This window comes from Leptonotus elevatus, chromosome 4 (assembly GCF_054856555.1).
Source record: "Leptonotus elevatus isolate MCC_2025b chromosome 4, RoL_Lele_1.0, whole genome shotgun sequence".
Taxonomy (NCBI): Eukaryota; Metazoa; Chordata; class Actinopteri; order Syngnathiformes; family Syngnathidae; genus Leptonotus; species Leptonotus elevatus.
In genome coordinates, this window is record NC_141242.1 from 4097362 (window position 1) to 4123225 (window position 25864).

At 38.9% G+C, this 25864-nt stretch overlaps 1 protein-coding gene across 1 annotated transcript in view; it reads left to right on the forward strand.

Annotated features, from left to right (window-relative positions):
• Positions 1 to 23666, forward strand: part of LOC147175046 (uncharacterized) — a 60570-nt gene extending 36904 nt beyond the window's left edge. The window contains exons 4-5 of the mRNA XM_086072700.1: positions 22844 to 22998; positions 23663 to 23666. Coding sequence (XP_085928826.1) covers positions 22844 to 22998; positions 23663 to 23666 — 159 coding nt within the window. The remainder of the gene's footprint in view (positions 1 to 22843; positions 22999 to 23662) is intronic.
• The last annotated feature ends 2198 nt before the right edge of the window (positions 23667 to 25864 follow it).

Genomic DNA, 25864 nt, shown 5'->3' on the forward strand with positions numbered 1-25864 from the left:
TAATTGTTGTTGTTGTTGATTTTTGACTAAAATTGGGCAGTGATCGTGTTTATTTGCTAGTCGGGGCTGCAGTTACTCAGCCGAGTCTTGCGGCTGCCTGACGACACACTGCGTCACTTGTTCTCATTGTCGTCTGGGGTCGTGACATTGTTAACGACGCTTGAAAACGTTTAAGTGACTCAGCCTTGTGTTATGAGCTGAAAGGCAAAAAAAAAAAAAACTCTAGTGTGTTTGTAAAGGGAGGAAGGGGTTAGTCACTGTTTAATCCTGATAACACTTTTATCAAGAGAGTCGCATGCTGGAAATTCGTCTACTGTTTAAAAGATGTCAAAAAACTGAATAATTATATCAAAGATTCGAAAAGCGCAACCTTTCTACAGTACGGTAGAGACATCTTAGTACCTCAGAGGTGCACGACTGTACAGTAAACATTCAAATATAATGCTATGATGTCCCCGATTATAAAATATGTATCTGGTATCATGACTGCACATCTGATGTTTCTAACGCACCAATCGGTGTCAAAATCGATAAAGAATTTGATGACTTTATTAGAGGAGAACAAAGCAATACAAGTGAATGGAAGGGATCACCGGGGACTCCCACTTCAAGATGGCGGCTCGGTCTGCACGTCCTCGACTAGCCAAGGCTTCCTCTTGTGGTTATTTAGCTCGAAGGACGTGAGGACATTAAGATTTGGCAGCTTAGGCTTTGCAGGATGGATGGTTGGATGGATGAAACTGTCAGAATGTGTAAGTAAGGTTTTCTTTTTTAGGGTAAAAGTTTCAAGGTCGGGTTTCAAAGTTGGGTGAGGGTTTCAAAGTCGAGTTTTAAACTAGGATTGGGGTTTCAAAGTAGGGTTTTACACTTGTGGGTATGTGTTCCCACAAGATTTGTCCCGAAGTCCATGCTAACTTCCTGTTCGCATTTGAATGGGATCCTCCCTTCGCTTTTAGCATTAGCGCTAGGTGAGCGATGTTTTAAAAATGAAGCATGTTTTTGTATTTAAATATACAGTGGATGCAATTATTGACGTTGTGTGTTTAGTTTTTACAGTTAACTGCAACTGGGGTGTCACTAAACAGCTTAAAGGACACTTAGGGACAACAAGAATAACCAGAATAACACACGCTACACACTTGCTAGTTGCTAATGCTATGCGAGCAAAATGGTGCATTCAGGGTACTTTCACATCGTCGGAAACTTTGGTTTCCTTTGATAACGTTTCAAGGGGAAAAAAATTGGCCAATTGTTTTTGATCATAATCGGCGGCTGATTAATCGGTCGGGCCCTCGTTGTGGCGCATGCTAAAAGAGCATCCTGCTGTGTTTGTTGGGCATACAATCAAGTCACATCATTTTCAGACAGAACATTGGAAAAATCCCTGACGATCCCCATATGATTAAGTAAGTAAATGTCAAGGAAAGACTCACTTTTGTTCAAAATAAACCCCCTAGTTGTGAAAAAAATAGCTTTTCGCGTGTCTCTTTATTGCAAGTTTGCGCGCATTTGTCACCGGCGGCCTTCTCCAGTCTACCGGGACCTCTGGAAATAGCTGCGACTTTTTGTGCGGTGTGTTTATACGTGACGGCCGCATCTAAAAGTGGAGGGTGGGCTGCCTCCCAGTCACATCACGAGCTCAAAGTGTGGTTAGTCTATTCTTAGCATAACGTAGCCTGTGTGGAGCCGGCAGTGTGTCTTGATGTGTGTGTGTGTGTGGGGGGGGGGGGGGGGGGGGGGTTGCCAGACGGAGACAAGGGGATGCCTGTGTCCGCCCCCCTACCTATTAATTCTCCTGGGGTGGGGGGGCTTTAGGCTAGCCACAGCTAAATTGAGCTGTTTGTATATCCAGGCCCAGCGTGTAAAAATATGTGTTCATTGTGTGTGTCAATTTGAAGGCGGGCATGTTAAGGTGTGGCTTGAGGGAGTCGAGTATGTGTTTAGGGGTCCAGGAAATCTATTTAAATGATGATAATGGCCTCTAAAACGCTGACTGAGTGTTGATGTGTTTGTGAGGGCGTCATGGCACTACTTTTATTCGTGGGTCAATATTGACACGCTGGCATGGAGCGGCAGATGGGACTGATACCTTTTTCAAGTCGAACAATATAACACTGTTTAGTCATAAAGACATACTGTAAATAAATCTGTGAGTTTATTTGAAGAGTGCAAAATTGGTCAAGGATGTGATGATAGATACAAATTTTTATCACAGTAGGTTTTTTTTAATGTGTGTTGCAGGGTTGTAATAGATATTTTTCATTAGTTAGTTTTTATTTCATTTTGACTTTTTTTTTTTATTCCGTTAGTTTTAATTAGTGAATTGGTTTGTTTTAATTTTGTTTTTATTAGTTTTAGTATTAGTTTAAAAATATATATATGGAGTTACTTGTCAAGTGCAAGATCAAAATAAAAGGTCACTAAAGGTCACTAAGTATTATATAAGTAAAGTAAAATATTTTTTTATGGGTGTACATAGCAAGACCAAGACAGATACATTTAAAATGAACTGTTTCTGGGGGGGGGGGGGGGGGGGGGGGGTTAAATAAAAATGTATAATAAGTAATGAATAAATAATAAATAATAAAATAAATGATATTTTTATTTATTTATTTATTTTATTTTATTTAAAAAAAAAACGTTTTTTAATGTGTTTACATTTATTTGTTAACATAAATATTTTTTTTGGGGTGGGGGGGTTAATTATAATAACAGTGGTGAGTTGTATTATTGTGGTATTATTACAAATGATTACTCAGGTATTATTACCTAATCCACCTCTTGTAACCACCACGATTATGTCACAAATAATTAATAAATAATTAATACTATACAAAAGCATACAATCATGCCATGTCCTTTACATCATCCTGAGCAGTTCAGAATCCATATTTATCCAACATGCCAAAAAACATCAACAAATTAGGATTTTGTGATTCCAATTCCAATACCAAATACTTTTCCAAAACAACTTCTTGATGGACAGAGGCCTCCCTGAGAGGCATCTTAACGCTGGTCGTTTGTATCCCAAAAGAACGATACCATTCATTGTGGTGGGGCGTGCCTCCAACTTGGAGAAATAAACAGTTGGGTTTTTGCTTTGTTGCATGAACTGAGAAGCCTCCTCAGACGAGAGGTGAAAATCCCATGACCTATATTGCTTATTGATCCAATTCCTTTTTGATTCTCAAAACCAATTCTCATTTAATAAGGGAAGGAAACATTACAAATACAAATGATGTCATTAAATATGTGAGATAATCCAAAAGATATTTCCGCCCCCCCCAAAAAAAGGAGATCATTCCATCGAAAAAGCAAACCAGTTCATCTTTGGATGAATGCGATCATTAGCTTCCAATGATCAGTAATGAATTTGTGCAATCGGGGCGTTGTTGCTGCCGTTGTCGTGCTTAAGCTCAGCAGAACGGGAGCAAAGTGCGCAGACTGCTTTGTATGCCGGCGACGAGAAAAGATCCAATGTCAAGCCGGTCCTGCGCTCTCATTAGCCGCGGTGTCGAGTGACCGCGTTGTATTGTTGTATTGCGCGACAACGCCGCCAGTGTGTTTGCTGCAAGGTTGGGCCGAGGCCGTTCGAGACTGATGAGGTGTCCTGTTGTTTTGCCGTCATCACAAAATGAGTTCAGGATTACGTTTGCGCTCAAGGATCTGATACGGCTGACATAACTGTCACAAAGAGGACATAAGTGTCAAAATCACAGTTCCTGCCTGCCTGCCACACATCATTTTTGGTGGCCCGCTCAAGCGAATCAAGTGCGTTTGCTTCAGTGTTGTCATCATACCAGAAAACGTTGATACTATGCCGGCATTACGTAGTCCGATGAGCGATACTGAAACTATACCATGGCAAGTAGCAGAATCATATTTGGCATTGTGGATATTAAATGAACTTGTAAAGTACCGGTTCTAAAAATATGTGGTATCATTTTTGGCGGCGGCGTATCGCGATACTTTTGTAGTACTTAGTCTATTTCATTTTTCTTCATGAATATATTAATTTTATTTTTATTTTATTTTTATGAGCATATCATTCATCCCACAGGTTGTTGAGCATCATAACTGTTAGGATTAATGTACATACATTTTCTTTTTTACTTTTACGCATTTATTCAGTTCTTCAAAAACAAGAACTGTGGCCTTATCGCAAGATGGCGACTGGAATATTTTGTAATTGAACTTTTGAAGCTTTGACTTTGAAACGTTCAGTGCTGAAGAAAAACATGTCAACATTATTCTCTGCACGATGATTTGTATCCGTGACTGATTTGAGGTTGCTGTTGTGTGTGCCCCCTCCCCTTTAGAACGGCGATCGCTTTGTAACTTGTGAATATCCAATAAAAAGAGAGGGTACGGCAAGGTGTGTCCAGAGCGCGATAAGAGACTGTACTGGGGACATCTCTCTCTGTTCTCCTCGCGAGCAAAAATAATTTAACCCTCTTGTCTTCCTTTCTGATTTATTAAATGTTCTAGTATTTCAACAACCTGGAGTTGGTACTGGTAGAGCTTTAGCACTCTCCGGAGCATCCACTGAATTGAGCTTTAATTGACATTTGTGTTTGTTTGCATGGAAAAGGAATATTTAATTGAGTAATTAGAAAAATATTCCTATATATAGGTTAGAAAAATATTCCTATATATAGGTTAGAAAAACATTACTTTAGTTTTTTTTTTCTTAAAACCAATTATTGCCATTTGAGTGATAACAACTACCAATAATTCAAGGCAAGGGATCTTATTCCGTATATATGTGCAGCACAACAGTTAAATGCTGATACACCATGTTTGCTTTGAACTGTCAAATACTCATATCGAAAGATTAATTGAAATTTAAAAAACAAAATTTCAGTGAGGCACGTCTTTACCATTATTGGTAAAATTGTATGCAAATGACCTATATTTAAGCAATAAAAAAAATAAAAATAAAAATGAACTACGTAAGTCACTTAATTACCATAAGACTTGAAGATATAGTACACTACACGGGCACAATGGCTTCTGCCTGCGTGCCTTTCCTGTAGTAAGTACAAAATGTTCTGGGTCAGAGCAGCTGGCCTGAAGCCAAGCCTGTGGACTTGGAACCGTCTCACTTTCACTGCTTCCCCCAATCGCTAGATCACTGTCAAGATGAACTCAACACACACACACACACACACACACACACAGTACACAGTACACACAAGTCTTTTGACTGACAATGTGCAGCAAAACAACTCGCATGTTGTAAAAGCAAGCCATGTTTGTTTGTGTTCTGCTTGCAGTCCAGACCGATTGATAACAGACCGCCTGCGACTTCATGCCTTTTATTTCACTTCATATAACAAGATTCCAACTTGTGCGCAACAGTCTCGCAATTTCAAGCCATTAAACAATTTGAAGGAAATGTCGTTTACACTGCCGAGCGCAATGTCGAGCTTTTCTTCGGCAACCCTCCTGTCCAAACTATGACGAAACCTACTGGTGCCATGTTTTGAATGAAAACAATGACCTTTTTTTTGTTTACGCAACAGCATTTTTACAGCCTGAAAACATTTGAATCTAACTGGATTGCAAATGGAAGTTCCCGAACAGAGCATATTTATTGGAAGCAATTTTAACTCTAATGGCCCTTCTTAAAACCTTGAAACTCTAATTGGGGCGCCACGTGAGTAGTCCGCGGAGGCTGTTCTAAAAATAGCTCATCAGTGATGGGCAGAGGTGGCAAATCCAGGTCCAGAAAGTTCTTATTACCCCGCCACAGTTTGGCTTCAGTCCCTTGTGCTAGCTAGCTAGCTAGCTCCCTAGCATGTAAATCAGCACCATGGGAGCTAGCTAGCTAGCAATTGGCGCTGAAGCCAAACGGTGGCAGGGTTTTTTACTTTCTGGACCTGGATTGTAATTTCCTAGGAATGTTCTAGAAGTGATTGTTCAGGGATTTATAGAAATGAAGTTTGATATTTCATTGTTCATTTCATTTCTCATTGTTAATAGTTATTGTGAGAAATCAATAACAATGAATTAGTTCAAATTAATTCGTAAAATGAGCAAAAAATTAATTAGTAAATATGGCATGTAGTTAAAGGTAGTGTGAGGATCCCCACCCCGCCCCCGCCCCCGCCCCCCGCCCCCGCCCCCGCCCCAGGAATGGGTACATAACTGGTAGATCTTAATCAGTACCCAAGACGTAGCTTTCAGTTTCAAAATGGTTGCTGACCCCTGCTCTAACTCTTAACCTTAACCTTAACCCCAACTGCCATTATTAAATCATAGCCCTGAAACTAAACCAACATACTTCACTTAATCCCAACACTAAACCTTCACCCTTACCGCTTTACCATAACCCACAGCCCCAAACCTAACTAAATGTGAGTATTTAAATAATCAAAGGTATTTTCTTTGAAATCAACTTTCAAATGAATGAGGGTTCCTTTTCTTCCGTTTGCTTTTCTTGTCGCATCAAAAGCAAGCATCCGAGGTGATTCCCGGAAGAATACTTCCTCGTGTTTTACGAGCAAATTGCAATATTCTGACCGGCGTACATGCACAAATGACTCGGCGTCGACAACAAAAGGCGAATTGATGGTTTGCTTCGGGAACCTTGGGGTGACCGTGATCCTGCAGCACCATCACAATGAGAGCTTGTCAGGGCAGGGCTCGTGGACGCTTGATAATTACTCATTTCGAACCTGGGGGTGATCATTTTATGACCTTATGATTGACAGCATGAGCAGTGGAGCCGTGTGAATGCGGCCTTGTTCGGAGGGTTCAGTCTGCGTTTAGACTCGGTTGTTGGTCAGAAGTGCTGTGGTTGGAATTGCATCTTTAAAGTGGTAGTCAACCTTACTCTCATTTCTTGACAATAATGTGACATGACATTCTGATTCATATTACGTTGGTGGAATATGAGTTATGAAGCTGCAAAACAGAAACAGATAGAAATGTACTTTTTTCCCATGTTGAAAGAAGAGACTCTAATCTTTCTTTTTGGTAGGTTCCATGTTTTTATAGCAATAGAGCACAATATTCTGCGGGCTTTGCAAAATCAGTCAAAATCCAGTAAAACAGCCGGGAGCGAAGGGGGTTGCTTCAGTGAAAATGGCTGGGCGTGAATGTGAATGTATAATTTTTGGCGCCGGTGGCCAATATCAGTATTGACTGTTCTTTTGTGTCTGTTTTACAATCAGGAACTAGAAATTGAAAATTTGAATAATAGAAAATTCCCATTCATTTCATGCAATTTGAATGGAAATTCTATATTGGGGTATAATGGGTCTTTCTTTAAAAATTATTATTAAAATTACCAACATCCTTAATTAATGTAGAATAATATTGATTGATTTGTGAGACACACCATAAAATTGTTTTGACATTTCTTTAACTGACTGACTTGGCAGCGATTCACAGCATCAGCCAAGTCTTTAATGTCATGAATAAAAACTTTTACGACGAGCACAACATCCCATTCATCGAGTTAACCTGAAGGCATGAACGTGTTTCTAACAGATGTTTAAAAAAAAAATGAAGAAAAACACACCTTGATGTTTATCATTATGGCCGGCCCGGCAAACATTGCAACCAGGTGGGACGCGGGCTTCCATACCCGTCCAGTGTAGCCGCCTCCGCCCGCTGCGCACAACCAGCCGTGGGAGGAATTTTCATTATTTTCAAAGCGGCTCAGCCTTCTTGGGTGGTCGTCGTCGTGTGAGGATATTTGTATATGTGTGAGTGTGCGCAGTGGAGCGCGTATGCAAGTATTAGGGACTTACATTTTGTCCACGTGGCTCCTTTTTTTTTTTTTTTTTTTTCCATGCCCGTCTAATTAGCCTTTGCAGCTGTTTAGGTGGGTGATAATCCAAAGCGGGCAGCAAGTGGTTATGACATAACTGAGTGCAGCTGTAACTGAGTCAGTTGCGGTCCGATATTACGAGTAAAAATATCCCGGGGAAGGAACATTAATTCAAAGGTGCAAAGAGTTCACCTTTGCTGCCTTTTTTGTGGTCGTACAACTGCAAGTCTTGAATAAATCAACTTTTTTTTGTCATAAACACTCTGATTTCAAATGTGATTCATGTTCGGGGGCTGGTGGACCTCAAGCGCACTGAACAGTAAGATTTGTTTCAATTTTGCACGGTAGCCGACGTTGCTTTTAAAGGTTTTGACGTTTTTGGGCAGAAAATTCAACTTAGTCTATTTATTTTTCTTATAAACATCCATGACTTTAGTTATGGACAAACTTAAAGGGGAAGTCAACCCCCCATTATTATTATTTTTTACAATAATATGTTCTATGCAGCCCCACTAGTGTAAATTTTGTATTCTGGTTAATATTGTGCATGTTAAATATGAGTTAAGCAGCAAAATCCAGCCATTTTGATCCATCTCAGGGGGCGGCCATTTTGCTATTTGACTGAAGATGACATCAATGTTGCTCAGGTAACAGCCAATCACAGCGCCGCTTCAGAAAACAGCTGAGCTCTGATTGGTTTTTACCTGAGCCTTGAACAACTGTGATGTCATCTTCAGGCAACAGCAAGTGGCAAAATGGCCGCCCCCTGAGATGGATAAAAACGGCTGGATTTTGCTTCATATTCCACAAATTTAATATTAATCAGAATGTTATGTTTAGACTAGTGAGGTCACATGTAATATGAGTTCTCGATGAACCAAACAATTTTTCATAGACATCAAAGACCAAAGGCTTGAAAAAACTTGAAGACGTCAACATCGATTTTTAGACTTCAGAGAACCGAACACCAAGACAAACTTTACTACAGTACAGTTTTAGTAAACTTCAATCATCTAACATATTTCTGCCAATATCAAAGCCAATTAATTAATTAATTGGAACGGCCATTGTCATAAACATCAAAGACAAATTATTTAACTTCTTGTTGACATCAAAGACAATTTTGAGTCTTTATTTAACCTCAAACTTTTTTCGTTTGCTCCCAAAAACATATAAAAAAGTTATATTTTAAATATTGCCATGGTCCCAAAAACTTATATTTATACTACACTCACTTTAAGCAATGGTAGTTATTACAAGAAACTGCCAGCAGGTGGCAGCAGAGTATAAGAGATCAGCCAGAGCCATGTTGCAACAAGCTCTTTTTGACAGTGTTTTCCACAGGTTTGTGACTAATGATGAAACTTAGCTGTATTCTAATGCTAATTGCTGCATAACGGAAACATATACAATTACAGTATACTTTAATTTTCCTGATGAAAGAAGAGACTCTCATCTTTCTTTTGGTAGGTTCCATGTTTTTAAAGCAATATAACACAATATTCTGCGGGCTATGCAAAATCAGTCAAAATCCAGCAAAACAGCCGGGAGCGAAGGGGGTTGCATCAGTATAAATGGATGAGAGTGAATGAGTTAATATTATATATGTTTTGCTCAACTTCAAAGACACTTTTTGAGTCCTCAATGAACCCAACCATCAGCGACAATTTACCCCTCAGCCATCTTCACTTAAGTTTTTTTAAAATTATTTTATATATTGATTTGCCAGTGAACCTAACAAAACCAAAGAGCAAAAACAGGTGTGTCAGCTGACCCTCCGATCTGAGATTTTTTTCATCAAGCAATGTGCAGTCCAGCTGGACCCACGCAGGTGTTCACGTCACGTACTTTCTTTGCTCTCGGTGCGCGGATCAAAACAAAGAAAAACAGCTTTGACTCTTTGCCGTCACGTTCGCGGTCATGCGATTTCAAGAGAAGTCAGCGTTGCCGCTCGCTAGTTTCGTCTTCAATGATATACTGTGTGTTGCCAAAACAGGCGTGCATTGTGGGTAACACGCTCACCTCATCCAGCAAGTAGCCTGCGGTGTGCTGCTGATTTGACGTAAACAATTCGCAAGGGTTGAATGAGAACAAGTCTGGACTTGTCTCACTGCTAACGTTCTGGTTATTGCTTCATTGAATGCTGCGGATCTCGCAAAAGGAGGAAAGATTCAGGACATGACAATACAGTGACAGACTTGACACTATATATATATATATATATATATATATATATATATATATATATATATATATATATATATATATATATATATATAGTAGACAGTTGCAAGAAAAGTACGTGAGCCCTTAAGCTAACAAATTCTTGAAGTTGTAACCTTGAGTCCAATCAATGTGAGAAGATTGGAGGATTTGGTAAAAGCTGCTCTGTCCCTCATAAAAAATAAAAATAAAAACACACCAGTTTTGGAATGTTCCTTTCTCAGGAGGCATTGCCTGATGTGAACCGTGGCTCACACAAAAGAGCTCCCAGAAAAACCTACAATTAAGCATGACGCTGCAAAAGCCTCCATTCCACGTTCATCACTCCATATTGTCTATAAATAGAAAGTATTTAGTAAGGAGTGAAAGTGCTTCTCGTTTCAGAAAAAAAAAAGTTGCTTAATAGCAGCTGACAGTGCTAATTAACTGTAACTTCCTCGAGATGTGCTTCTTCGCTTTTCTGAAAAGGCCAAAAATAGACATGGGAAAAAGCAAAAAATGCATGCATAGCTAAGGAGGAACTAAAGCCAAGATGTCAGAAAAAAAAATCCATATTTTAAATGTGCATATCTTGAAGAATGGGTTGTGTATTCGCCAGTTCTGACTTATTAGAAAACCACGAAGATTTAGTAAAAACGTCAGCAATCACAAGCTGCATATCTTTGCTGATGGGCAGAATCCCACATTTAAATTAAAAATTAATAAATAAATAGAAGTGAAAATAAAAACGGACATAAAAAAATATGTTTCTTTTTTATATCCGTTTTAAAATTTCATTTATTTATTTATATAAAAAATAGAATTAAAAAATAAATAAAAAATATATTTTTTATGTCCGTTTTTATTTTCACTATTAGTCATTTATTTTTATTTTTATTTTGGCAGTTTTGGTCTTCCTTACAAACCCACTACTTTTCAAGAAATGACATTAACAACACATCATTCCAGTTGGTACTATACCTTATATTACTATCACAAAACTTTGTGCGCCAATTTCAACACGCCGCGAGATCATTTTCGAATGCTAATTTAATATCTTGAAAATTTTTAAATGGCAGACCTAAAAGCCAAAGTCTTTGGTTACGTCATCTTGCAAAGCTCTTTTTCAAAGATCTTAGAGCCATGGGTGACGCACTAAATAAAATGATGAGTCACTTTTATTTTTTTTTAGGAATGGAATCTGTAGGCACTTTTTATGGCTGACACGTGTCAAGAATTCAATCCATTATTATCAAAACAGAGTTACTCAAATGCATTTGACCTGATCATTTTTAGTTGTTATTGACTAAATAACATCCAGACTCTCAATCTTGAGGCAACATAATGCTGCACGGCGGAGCGTTCACGAGCATTAATAGCTTAAGACTTGTATTTTTTCATTTTAATTTTCAGGGGGAGGTTGATAAAAACCCATTTTTCGCAGAGAAGCTAGATTGGAGGTTTCCAACTTTTTTTTTGTTCCAATGCAATTCAATGAGCATCAGTTATATGCAGATTTTTGCTATTTTCACGTCAAGCTGTTCTCATTAGCGCATCAGGAGTGTCACCGCAGCCCCGGGAGCTCTTAAGAAGCGCTCTGGGACGTGTTTCGAACTTCTGTCGCGGCGTCCTCTCTTTTGTGTCAAGTCTCATTTAATCACCGCTATTGATTGTTTTAATCGCTGCTATTGGTGTCATCTCATCTGGTGCAGTGCTAACGATACACCCCTCCCCGTCCTCGCCCTCCCTCCCATCTGTTCAGTGCGTCATGCAGATGCGGTCACGCAGAAACCATTCCCTAATCGAATTAAACGTTGTGTATTTAAATATCAAAATGTTCAAACAAACCAAATAATTTTGTCCAATGAACGTCTGCTAGCTTAATGCTAACATATAATGTAAAACGCCATAAATGGGCTAAAAGATATTTACGGGCCGTGCAGCTCTTTGTTAGAGAACATCAAGTTGGACAAAAGAAGATTGATTGAGAGTTTAGTTAACCCTATTTTAACATAACCTTACATACACTCACAGAAATATTTAAGCTTAACTTGAGATTTATGTAATTTTATTTTTCAAATTCCCATTTCCTTTTTTTGAATATAATTTTAACACAAACCTACCAATTAAACCTTATATGATACATATTCATTAGTCTAATAAAGCCCATTATTTGAAATGCATAGTCCTCAGGCTTATGTACTTACTATTAATACATTATAATTACTCTAAATTGATAATAATGAAAGTATTTATTTAAAATACATAAAGTATATTGTTTGAATTGCATAATAATCAGGTAACCTATACACAATAAATAGCGTATCGTTGCTGCTAATGTGAAAAACACTTTTTTTCGTCATTTTTTCATTGTTTTTATATTTTTGGGATAACACGGAATGCAGACATCCCAAAAACGTAATAATAAAAAAAAGTAATTATTTATTATTATTTTTATTAATACTAAACTTGAGTATTATGCATTTCAAATAAATAGGTTTTATTACTACTAATGAATATCTATCATATAAAGTTTATTTTGTAGGTTTGTGTTAAAATAATCTTTAAAAAAAAGTACATGGAAATTTGTTATGTAAAAAAATTACATACATCTTAAAAGTTAGGCTTAAATATTTCTGTCAGTGTACATCTATTTTTGTCATCCGGAAATACCGTGCTTTCTTAAGATGGAACCCAGGGGGGAAAGCAAATACAATGAAAAGAGCAGGGGCCACAAAATTGAACCCTGTGGAACACCATACAACAGTTGGGCAGAGTGGGATTCAGAGTGTTCAGAGAATATTGAAAAGCAGATTGAGCGAAAATAGTACGGACTGTGAAAACGAGGAGGTTAAAAAAAGGGGGCGTCGCTGTTAGTGAACCTCCCCACCGCATCCCTCAAACAAGACTTCCACAAAACGGCAAACGAGCAAACACGACGCTGGCAAAGCAGCTGCGCAGCAAGACCAAGGACAAACGCGCAGATAAAGGCCGCTCACTCTGTGCCTCGGCCTGCCGGGACGCACTTTTTTACAAGCAGACGAGGCCGCCCCTTTTTTACTGTCTGCTAACTCAGCGCCGACAGATGTGTTTACACAGCACCTTTATTACCGCTCGTTAACGAGCTGTCAGCATGTGTGTGCGTGGAAACAATGGAAGGCTCACATCGGAGACAAGTGCGGCAGGTTGCGGTACGACGAAAACTTTGCGAAGGATCGTGTCACTGAGGATGTCATTAAATATGCGCAAAAGGACGGAATACTCAATGTTATACATTTCAACGCTATATGAACGCTATAGAAAATGCATGGACGGGTTAGCAGCGCCATACATCTGCATCTTGATATAGTTCGGCCTCCTTGCAAATAAAACCTCGGAAAAGCCGAAATATTTGACCCACAAAGGCTTAAGATATATGATAAGAAACATTTGCTGGATCGTTGCGTCAGATTTTTTTTCATACATTTAGTACGGCTCTGAAATGTGTGTGTGTGTGTGTGTGTGTGTGTGCATGTTTTTGTATGTGGACAAGTGCCAGAGGAGGGAGGCAGGGAGGAGGAGGAGTCGGGTTATTTGGGGAGGATTTTGGATATCAGTGTTTGCACTGGCCCGCTTCCAAAGGACCCCTCAGCTTCTCTCGGCTGTCTATAATAAGAAATGGAGAGGAGCGAAAGGGTGAAAGTGACCCAAAAGAGACGCGAGGGCAGGGGAGGATGTCGTGTGGGGAGAGCGAGAGAGAGAGAGAGAGAGAGAGAGAGAGAGAGAGAGAGAGAGAGAGAGAGAGAGAGAGAGAGAGAGAGAGAGAGAGAGAGAGAGAGAGAGAGAGAGAGAGAGAGAGAGAGAGAGAGAGAGAGAGAGAGAGAGAGCAGATAGGCGGTGTGCTGGGGGAAAAAAACAACAAAAAAACGGGTTGACCGACCTTGCGAGTGCTACAATGAAAATAAGGAGGAGGTGTGGGAGTAACGTGAGGAGGAGGAGGAGGCCAGTAAGTGGCAAACAATAAAGAGAAAGAAAAGTAGAGTGAAAACAAGGAATACCGCAATTTATACTATCAAAAAAACAACAAAAAACGAATTGATATCTGGGGCGTTGAACTTTTTCTGTATAAAGTCATTCGAGGACAATACTCAATTCATGTAAAAGTATAATGACACAATAAATTGTTCAAATGTTACCTTAAATCATGTTTTTTTTAACGTATCTGTTAAAAAAGTGTATTTTAACTCATTCACTGCCGTTGACGGCTATAGACGTCAAAAATTCATTTGAACTATTTCTATTAGTTTCAATTTTTTTTCCACTTTTGTTCAATCAAGAGTATGAAAACCTAGAAAAAAAGTATTGTACATTTAGAACAGACATAAAATGTGTGTTTAATCAAGTGAAGTCATGTGAATAATTACAATAAAAAATCGCCTGATGCTTCTAATTAAAAAAAAAGAAGAAATTATTAAAAATGAGGGGATCAGGTAATTACATTTTTTAATTGTAATTAATCGCATGACTTCAATAGCTAACTCACGATTAATCACAAATTTTATATCTGTTCTAAGTGTACAATAAAAAAAATCGAGGTTTTCATACTCTTGAAAAAAAAATGTAAAATGTGAAACTGATAGAAACAGTTCAAATGAATTTTTGACGTCTATGGCAGTGAATGAGTTAATATGTCTAAGTGTTTTCAAAATAGCTTTTTTTATTTCACCAATAGTGGGTGGAACTAAATCAAAATGAATGAAAAAAATAAAGATAAAAATGAAGCTTTTCCCTCCATACAAAGTATCTTTAGTTGATTGCCACATTTGTTTTTCTAATCAGTCCTGCTTCGGGTCCGCGATGTTCTCATTTCCAGGCGACCTTGAATACCCTGCGCCGTTGAGCAATATGGGCTGTACCACGTGCAAATGCACAGCAGGCGGGGGTGGAGGCCGGGACACTTGCTTTGTGTTTGTACAGTACTGCATGTTGTTTTCCAACCAGGCTCGATGGATAACTGCAAATATGAAGTTATAGGATAAACTACACCTTGAGCTGTACAACGAGGGATACGGAATGTCCCATTGCCACCTGTTGTAGAGAAATAGAGAGACCACATCAGACATTTGTGTAATAGTTTGACCTTTCCCACACATTTAAACTTTTTAACTCATTCGCTGCCATTGACGGCTATAGACGTCCAAAATACATTCAAGCTATTTCTAGTAGTTTAACATTTTAACGAGAGTATGAAAACCTAGAAAAAACATTTTATTTCAAACAGATATAAAATGTGTGATTAATCGTGAGTTAACTATTGAAGTCATGCGATTAATTACAATTTTAAAAAAATTAACCGCCTGACGCCATAAAAAAAAATATTAAAAATGAGGGGCGTCACGTGATACTTTTTTTTTTATCGTAATTAATTAATTAATGACTTCACTAGTTAACCCACGATTAATCATACATTTTATATCTGTTCATCTGTAGGCTTTCATACTCTTGTCAACAAAAGTGGGAAAAAATGTTAAACTAATAGAAATAGATCAAATTATTATTATTATTTTTTACGTCTATAGCCGTCAATGGCAGTGAATGAGTTCAAACACTTTTTTTTTTAAATACGCCCAATCATAGAGCACAAACATCCATTCAAAATCACATTCTCAATTTTGGCAGCTGTCAATCATTGTCTAAGTGTGGCGTTTGTCGTTTTCTCTAACGGCCATTTTGGGACGCGTGACGTCAACGTCAGGATCTCTATACGTTTTGGGGAATTGTGAGGAAACTTGAGTACCCCGAGAAAACATACACAAACACAGGGTGAACATTCAAACTCCATAAAGGAAGGCCCAAGCTCAGATTCAAACCCGAAACATCACAGTTATGAGGCAGATGTGCTAACTAACCGCTTTGTGTCCCCTATATTTTTTTTATATATATATATTTATTTCTTTTTTCTTTTTTCAATGACTAGAAAAGTGATATTTTCTGTCAACCACCCCCCCCCCCCCCCCCCAACACCCCCCAAATATCTCCATATCAGTCTGCGATCCTCTGCTCAACAACACACAAACTCTTGTGCGTCATAAGTTAGCACATTAGCGTCACGTCTCCCATCAAGCTGCACCGGGTTACAGTCAGAAAGACTTCCGACGAGCCAACCCGCAAATTCTCACCGACGCTTTGATCGCGACAGATGTCTCCGAGGCGGCGTTTACGCGACGCGGTGTAGTCACTTCTCGCTCTCCCTCTGTTCTTTTCGTGTCTGGCCTTGTTGAGGGTTGCTCGTTGGGAGCCACATCTGCGCTGTGGCATCGCAGCCCGGCCCAGATGTGACGCTGCAGCTGGATCAAAGTCACTTTGATTATGCCAGTGAGGTTTACACGAAAACCGTCTTAGGGCACAAGACGCTTCGCCCTCAAGGCTCTGATTTACAGCGCGAAATGTTATGGCGTGAACTTAATTGCTCACGCGGACAGATGTGGCAGGATCGCGTCTAGCCTGGCAAGCCACACCCACTTTCTTGTCTTGTCTTGTCTGGACAGACTTCGTTCGGCCCGGTTCAAAACGAAACGTGACTTCAAATTTGTTTATTTGCTGCGACGTATTCTTCATGAGTCGCTTCATTTTTCGGCGCAAGCTCATCCTAACATTCAAAATGGCGCGCGGGAGAGACGGTAGTTTTTATTCAGCATTTAACGAGACTCGCTCACATCGGGGGGCATTAAAGCCCAAGCAGCTGATGGCGTCGGAAGCTTCATTTGGACTAACAATGCCGCTTACTCGCTGTCAGGAGAAGTGACGTCACCGGCGGCCATCTTACGTTGCCACTCGCTAAGGCTGCCTAGCTTGAATACATTGATTTCTCCGTGGCGTTTTCACATTATTTTCTGCCTCTACGGCAGGAATACCAACGTATATGACAAAAAGTCTGGGAGAAGCGCTAAATGACAACGAAAAAACAAAAATTCTAAAAAAAAACTATTTTGTTAATGAAATAAAATAAAAACAAAAATGCTTTTTAAAAAACAAAAACTAACTGAAACTACTTTTTATGTTTATAAAACAAATTATACATATAGCGAAAATGTCTTTCGTTTTAGTCTTTGATAATTAATATAATGCATGAGCCTTTGGAGATGATTTTAAATGTGATTTAAAGTCTATTTATTTAACCGGAATAAGGACGTTTGAAAGTGTCTTCATCTCGCAGCATCCAATAGAAAAGCACCTTCAGACGACATCGCTTTTTCACTTAACTCAGCCGAAATGCAACGCTTGGTAAGAAATTAGTTACTTTTTTCATTTTTACCATGGTGTTTATTAAATAAATAAATAAAATTAACACAGCAAATACTGAAACTAATAAAAACTATTTTTTTTTACTAAAACCAATAAAAACTAACAGAATCACCCTGAAAACTAATTAAAACTAACTCAATTTAAAAAACTGAAAACAAAAAAAAACTAAAATGAAATAAAAATGATAAAACTGTAATAACACTGGTCAATACATCATCATCAGGAGAAGTGAAGCCACCGGCGGCCATCTTGAGGCAGCCTAACTCGAATGAATACATTTGAATAAATGTCACCATTATTTTCTGCCTCTACAGCGAAAATGTCAACATATGTGACGGACAGTTGTGCCCACAATTCTGGGATTATACGATCTCCGGCACGCATACGCAGAAGCTCAGCCATATTTGTTCGCCAACTACGGCAAGTGAACTAGGTCAAAACATGTAGGAAGTGCGCACTCGTCGCTGATTGGTTCTTTCTACTGCCTGTTTGGTCAGCTTTGCTCCGCCTCAGAAATGCGCTTGATTGCGATTGTGACCGGACTCATTCGTTCGCCGATACCGTTTCCAGGCTAGATTGCGTCGGCCAAATGTCCTGATACAAATAGATTGATGTTGTGTCTTTAAATACGGCGTCTGAAAGCACGAGCAGTGTAGTGGTACATGCATGCAAATGTTTTCCGTTGTCATTTCTTCTCACACTTTTTTTTAATGCTTTTGGTGGCGAGATGTTTCCGACCTCGTCGGCGCATGTTTGGCAACAGGAAGACGATTTGGGAGATTAGCGAGACAGGAAGGAAGCAGATACAAGACGCACTTCCGGGGCTACGTCGTAAACATTTGCGGCCGGTTTTGATGCCTTGCGCTTGCCGATAAGGACGGCCCTCTTGATCACGGCGGCTTATCACTCGGAGGAGCGCAAAAAGCACTCAGAAGGCCGCTCATTACGGCGATCTGACAACGAGGGCAAAACAAAGCAGCGCGTTTGGATGTCGTGACAAAAAGACAAACACACAAGGTCTCCGTCGTTCGTCCCAGGGGCTTTTTGTTTGCTTACTTTGCTCGATCCCGCTGTCTTCAAATCTCAGCACTTTGTGCAATGAGGTGCAAATCCACTACAAGACGGAGATTTCATCTGTTAGTGTTTACAGTCAAAAAGGCCACTCGGAGGGATCAAACTCGCCACTCCATAAACCAACTTAGGATTTAATTTTCATCTCGAAACCTTCCTTTTCTCCAAAGTATGTGGATATTCAATTATTAATCCGCGGCAGACCTCGAGAACCAGAATGACGTCAGAGTGAATTTTCACAATATTTGTATTTTTCATCCACAAAGTTGGTTTTGAGCGGCGACCTGAAGACATGAACCGCTACAGTCCTCCGCTCTACCAACTGAGATATTGAAGGTTTGAGGTGAGGGGGTACGATTTTCCCCTTCTTCCTCCCTTTCTTCCCCTGGGGGGGAGATGTAAAGAAAGGGAGGAGGAGGGAGAAAAAAGGGATTTTTAAATGTTTTGTTTAACTCACCAACGTCAGTTGAGGGCTGAGAGATGCAATTATAATAAGCTATGTTGTATTTAAGATATGTAACTTTTAAAATTGCCTCCTAACGATGCATACCTTTCAAAACGTGGGACGTATTCCCAGATTTGCACAATAAAATTGCATTTGTGAACTTGTACTTTCAACTCTTTAATGTATTATTATTATTATTTTTAAATATGTCCAATACAATGCTGTGTACATCATAATATACTGTATTTAATTTGGTTTTACCGACGTTTGCAAGGGAGTCGCTTCGCTTCGATGCCGCGAGGCTGCCATATGACCACTCCGAAGAAACGTTTCTCGGCATACGTTCCTAAACATTTACATTTCGGAATTTCGAAAAAAACATTTGAGACCGTACTTTGTAGAAACAGCATGATTTAGATGATAATAGCCTGCAAGCTGTGTATAATATAATATAATCTGTACGTATATTAGTCATTTATACAGTAGTCTGCTCGCGAGATGGGAGTGATAAAATGGCCGCCCTGTGGCTAACGCCTTTTGATTGGCTAATGACAATGGAACGAAACGGAACAAAATGGATGTAATTGGCTGACCGTAGTCAAAGGAGATACGTGTGTCGGTTCCATTTTCAGCAGTACTGTCCTCGTTCGCACGTCATCGACGGCTAACTAGTTGGTTAATCTAGTTGGTGAAGATCATGAAGGGCGGGTTGATGTGAAACAACAAGTCTGTCGTTCCCTGGCCACGACTTCTCACAACGGTCACATGGGGGCATACTTGAACCGGCAGTAAGTAAGTAAGCGCTCCTCGCTCATGCTGGCCTGTTGCGAAACACACACACACACACACACACACACACGCACACACACTGACACATAACGCACGTTCGCACACTTCTACTCACCAAGAGCCACAAGCCGCCCCTCCTTTTGAAAATCCACAATTGCCTTTCACTCCGCAAAACATATACACACACGTTCACAAGACGACACTTGCTCAGAAACACACTTGCCAGAGGCCGTATGCGCTGCCATGTTAAATTCAGACAAAAGTATTGCGACGCCAAGTTTATTTTTACTCACTTTGTCAAAAAGTTTGTTTGAAAAAGTACAGTACAGGTCAGTCACCTCCATGGTGGGAAAAAGTTTGAATTGATCTTTGTTTCATTTTTTTACATTGCAAAAACTGGACATTGGAACAGGGGTGTGTAGACTTTTTATGTTCACTGTATGACTTGGTTGACTGTGGCAGCGACAAGTTAGCATATGTTCATTTGCATTGTTGTATTTGACAGTATTTAACGATCAAAGAACGCTGTTAGTCAGTCTTTGATGCGAAGTATACTTTCTATTTGATGATTTAACGTTCGTTCCCAAATTTTACACAAGCAACATCTGTTACAAGTTTTGAGTAATTAGTTTACTTTTTTTTATATATATCTTGTCAGAAATAGTTAAAATCAAATTCGGAAAAAAAAGTAGAAGCAGAAGTAGAAATGTGATTAATTGCGATTAATTACAAAAAATTGTGAGAGTAATTAGTTTAAAAATGTAATCTCTTGTCAGAACTAGTTTAAATCAAACTCGGGATAAAAAGTAGAGGCAGAAGTAGAAAAATGTGATTCATTGCGATTAATTGCGATTAATTACAAAAAATTGTGAGAGTAATTAGTTTAAAAAAAATCTCTTGTCAGCACTAATTAAAATCAAACTTGGGAAAAATTAGAAGCAGAAGTAGAAAAATGCGATTCATTGCGATTAATCGCGATTAATTATGAAAATTGTGAGAGTAATTAGTTAAAAAAAAAGTATCTCTTGTCAGCACTAATTAAAATCTAACTCAGAAAAAAGTAGAAGCAGAAAATTTTGATTAATTGTGATTAATCGTAATTAATTATAAAAAAATTGCTAGAGTAATTAGTAAAAAAAAAAAAATCTCTTGTCAGCACTAGTTAAATCTAACTCGGCCCTCCTGTGGCTCATTTTCCAATTTAGAAATTCCAAAATCAGCACTTTTTCATTTTTCCAGAGTTCCAATTGCAAATACGCTGCTTCTCCAAAGCATCCTTTTCGTCGCTGTGATGCCATGGCATGTCATTCCCATTGATGTTTCGCCGTTCATCTTCTCGTCCTCAACGCTCACCTCGGCGACCCTTTGCCCGCCGCCATCGCCAGCCACTTTATCCCAAGGGGGTTGCGAAATCTTTGGGGGACACGGACTGGGACGCGAGAGCTGCGGGGAGTGTTTGGAAGCAGATGGCGTTGCTTCTCCCTCTCATGTCTTTTTTGGTGACGTCCACTGGGAATTGGAGAGGCCTTTAAGCATTCCTATAGAGGCCGTGGACAGATAAGTGAGTTATGCACTTGCATGGCCACCATCTGGGCCGGGAGGGCGCCTGGCCTGCAGATGACAAGTGCGCTGGTCTCGGCGTATTGCGGTCTTTGGTGTTTCCATAGTGATTTTGGGATGGATCATTCATACAATCGTAGATGAATTTTCTCTAAATATTTATCTTGGATGTCTCGTCTCACATTTCACTTGACTAATGGCTGACGAGGCCGTTGATGTGTTTGTGTTAAGGGGGATAGTTTCTGTTTGCACGACAAGCAGCAGTTTGGCAGAGAGTAAACAATTGTCACACAAAAAAAAAAAAAAAAAAAAAAAAAAAAAACCTTCACACTGTTTATTGCCGCTCCCATCTGAAGATTACTGTCAAACTAAACATGGGCCAGAACACACAAACAGAAGACAAAGATGTCATTATCTTACACGCCACATCAATTTGCTTTCTGCTATCTTAATGTTAACCAGCCTTACAATAGTATTGGATTTTTTATTATTGTGATTTTTATTCTCCGCAGTTTTTTTGCCGTGAAACAACTCCCACATAATACTTCCGATTTACACCGTTCAAGTTTAAAACGTGCTTCAAAAATTCACACCTTCCGGGGTATTTATTGTCCGATTCCACATTACTTACAATATTTGCACAATTTGTCGTTAAATATCAACTTTTCTCCATTCATTTTCATGATATGGAGCTTTTTCTAAGTCCAGCTTTTCACGCCCACTTCCATACATACAACTGAGCATCATTACCAGCTGTCTGAAACTGCTCAGTGGCGCATTTGGTCAATTGCCTTGTACAGTAACCAGGAGGTTGCGGGTTTGAATCCGACCTCCAACTGTATATTGTAAAAATATCCACGGCAATTATGCTAAGGGGTATACATGTACCACTTTTCCATCTAAGTGAATGGAGGGTACTGCATGCTCAGGTGGCGCTATTGAGTGAATAACTTCTTTTTTTTTTACATTTTTACATTGGATATCATTAGTTCCACTTTACCATCTAAATGAATGGAGGGTACTTTCAGATAACACTTTTCCATATAAATTAAAAAATATATATTTTTTAATTTAATTAAAAATTTAAATTTCAACTTGCCTCAACTTGTGTTCTTTTTATTAATTTATCTTTCAACTAGAATTAATTTTGTAATTTTCACATCATTTATCTTTCAATTTACTTCATTAGCATTCAGCTATTAGCATTCAGTTTAGCATTCGTCTATTAGCATTCAGCTTACAGCATTCCCACGCTGCAGAAATTGCACTTAGTCTAGTTCATTTTGGAATCTTATTTTTTAAAGTTAGTTTTAATCAGTTCTTTGAACATATTCATGTTTATTCATTTTAATTTTTTCAAAAATGCTTCATTTTAGTTCAATTTGTATTAGTTTTAATTTTGTAATATATGAAGTATTTGCCAAGAGCAAGATAAAAAATAAAAAATAAAAAAAAGGTCACCAAGTATTGTGTAATAAAGTAAACTACAATTATCAAACAACTGACCTTAATTTTTTTTTTGTAGCTACGGATGTACAGAAATAAATATGTTTAAAATGAACACTGAAAGCTCATGTGGGATATTAATTGACAGAAATGTAAACAAAGGGCATTTTCACAACGATTATAGAAATGTAAGATGAGTTTCAGTTTGTGTTTTTAAAAACATTTTTATGCATCCATCCATCATCTATCGCTTATCCGGGGTCAAGTCGCGGGGGCAGCAGCTTCAGCAGGGAAGCCCAGACTTCCCTCTCCCCAGCCACTTCAGCCAACTCCTCCGACGGGATCCCAAGGCGTTCCCAGGCCAGCCGAGAGACATAGTCTCTCCAGCGTGTCCTGGGTCGTCCCCCGGTGCCTCCCGCCGGTGGGACATGCCCGAAACACCTCTCCAGGGGGAGGCGTCCAGGAGGAATCCGAACCAGATGCCCGAACCATCTCAACTGGTTCCTCTCAACGCTGAGGAGTAGCGGCTCGACACTGAGTCCCTCCCCGATAACCGAGCTTCTCACCCCAATTTTCATTTTTATTTACTGTAATTTCGTTAGCGTAATTTTTTTTTTCGAGTTTAGTTTTCCTTATTTTGTTATTTTTCTATAAATAGCTATTGGCTACCAAATAGCAACGCGAGTCGCTATATCCTTTTAAGCATATTTGAACACAAACACATGAAGATGGACAATATAACAACTAATATTACGGTAATTTACAATCACTTTCAGTAGTTGTGAAAGTCTTCTTCATTTGTGGCTTCATGACTATATTATACTGCCTCCCAGTGGCCATGGTGCGCACACTAGAACGAGTCTCAATGAATGAATTAATCATGATGGACAAACTATTAAATTCTTTACATTGTATTTACAGATTTTTTTTGTTTTTACTGTATTATTGGTATTTCCATTTCAGCTCTAACATTGGACAAGTCCCGTAGCGAGCTTTGGTGCTGACTTTTCAGTGCATCTTCTTCCCCCTCCCCCCCCCTTTTTTTGTCTCCCATTGTGGACAAATTTGGTGCCATTCTTGTGCAGCTGACGGCGTCTTAATGGAACATAGCATCTGTTGTGAAACAATGGGCAGGCGGCAAAGGAGGATGGCAGGGGAGCATGTTGCCTTTGCCAATTTCCCCTTTTCCCATCGCTGGGGGGGTTTTGTGCGCCGCCCATTGACGCTGCCAATTCTGATCCGCGCTTGACTTGCCGCATATCTGCTTGTTGTTATCCAGCTTTACGCGCAGCCTTTCAGCCATTGTGCACACGTGTGTGTACAGTTTTGGAGAGCCCCGCGAGCCATTCACGGAGAAGCAGCCGTGCATCTGTCCTTCGCCGAGTGTAATTGTTGCAGTGGCGCGCGGCGGTACGAGTGGCCGAGCCTTGACATGAGGAGTACCGCGTCTGGATGATTTCCAACAAATTGAATGAGCAACAGGTGTGTTGTGGGAAGTGATCCAAATTCACTTAACTGGCCTAAAAATGATTATTTAAGCTCCCCTGGCGTCTTACTTCAATTCCTGCAAATATCAACTTTGTGTTTAAATAAATGGGCCATTGTTTCTCATAAAGTAGATTTGGGATTACATTGAGATAAGATTATTATTTGTATTATGCAGAGGAGCCTTGACTTGTAACTCAAAAATATTCATATATCAATGAAATGGAAATGTCATTAATCCTTCTAAGCACCCCCAAATGCATCAATAAAAAACTATTTCAACCAAAATTAGCACTGTATAGTAGGACTGTGCATTTAATCGAAATTCAATTACAATTTAAATTGTTAATTACAAAATCAAAATAATTGTACAAAAAAGATTATTAATAGTAATTTTGAGTTGTTTGAGTCATTTAAATTTATACATTTGCACCTTAAAAAAAAAAAGTTTAAATAACTCATCTTTTTTTCTCATCCAAAAGGAACTTGCATAATTATTTTATTTGTCTTAATAATTTTCATGTTTAAACATTTTCTTTGGTTTGTACCAAAAAATAAATGATCGTCTTAATTGTGATTTCAATTATTACCAAAATAATCGTGATTAATATTTTCTTCACAATACTTATTTTACATTATTGTATTTTATAGAAATATACACTAATAACTAGGGATGGGCGAGTACTGATACCAGGTATCGGTCTCGGTGCCGATACCAGCCTTCATTTAAGGTATTGATACTCGAGACGATGGCCGATACCAGTATCAGGAATTAGAAATGAGAAATTAGAGGAATAGAAAATTGCCATTAATTTCAATTATTGAAGGGAAAAGCCCAAAGGAAAATAATTTTAAAGTAAAAAAAATATATAATATTGAAATATAGGTCTTAAATGATCATTTTGGGGGGGAATTAGTGGTATTGATAATTAGCTCATTTGCTTCCAAAAATGGATAAACACGTTCTCTTTTGAATATTGCCATAGTCCCAAAAACGTGTTTATCTGTTTTTGTTTTTCAATCGTTTTTTAATGCTAGAGCATACAGAAGGCTTTAAGGCAGCCTCTGAACTGAAGAGAAAGCTTAAAGCAACGGTAGTCATTACAAAAGACGGCCAGCAGGTGGCAGCAGAGTATAAGAGATCAGCCAGGGCCATGTTGCAAAAGAGCTCTTGGCCCCACTGTTCTAAACAGATTTGTGAATAATGATGAAACTTGGCTATATTCTATTGCTAATTTCTGCAAAACGGAAACAGATACACAATATTCTGTGGGCCTTGCAAAATCAGTCAAAATCCAGTAAAACAGTCGAGAGCGAAGAGGGTTGCTTCAGTGAAAATGACTGCGAGTGAATGAGTTAGTATCAGTATCGGTAACTACTCAAGAGTTGAGTATCAGTGTCAGTCTGAAAAAAAAAGTATCAAACATCCTTACTAACAACATACTACAATTTAATAAAATGCAAATAATGAATTTGTTCCGTGAAGTTTGCTACAAGTTTCTGCCCAAAACTGAAGACAAAAAAAAAAACGACTGAACAACAGCTTGTATCTTGAAAAATGATAACTTTGCAAATTAGTTATGCAAGAGGAGGCAGGCGCTGCTTGTGTTTGAATGACTTTTGTAAACACTGATAGCGCTCCCTCGTTGTATATTTGGCTGTGCTGGTGTACCTAATAAAGCGGCCAGTTCACCCGCTCTCCGTCCTCTTCTTTTCTCTGCCATACAAAAGGCCAAAATCATCGTAATGGATTCACGTCAGAGTCATCTTTCTTACGTCTTTTAAAAACAATGATCAGATAA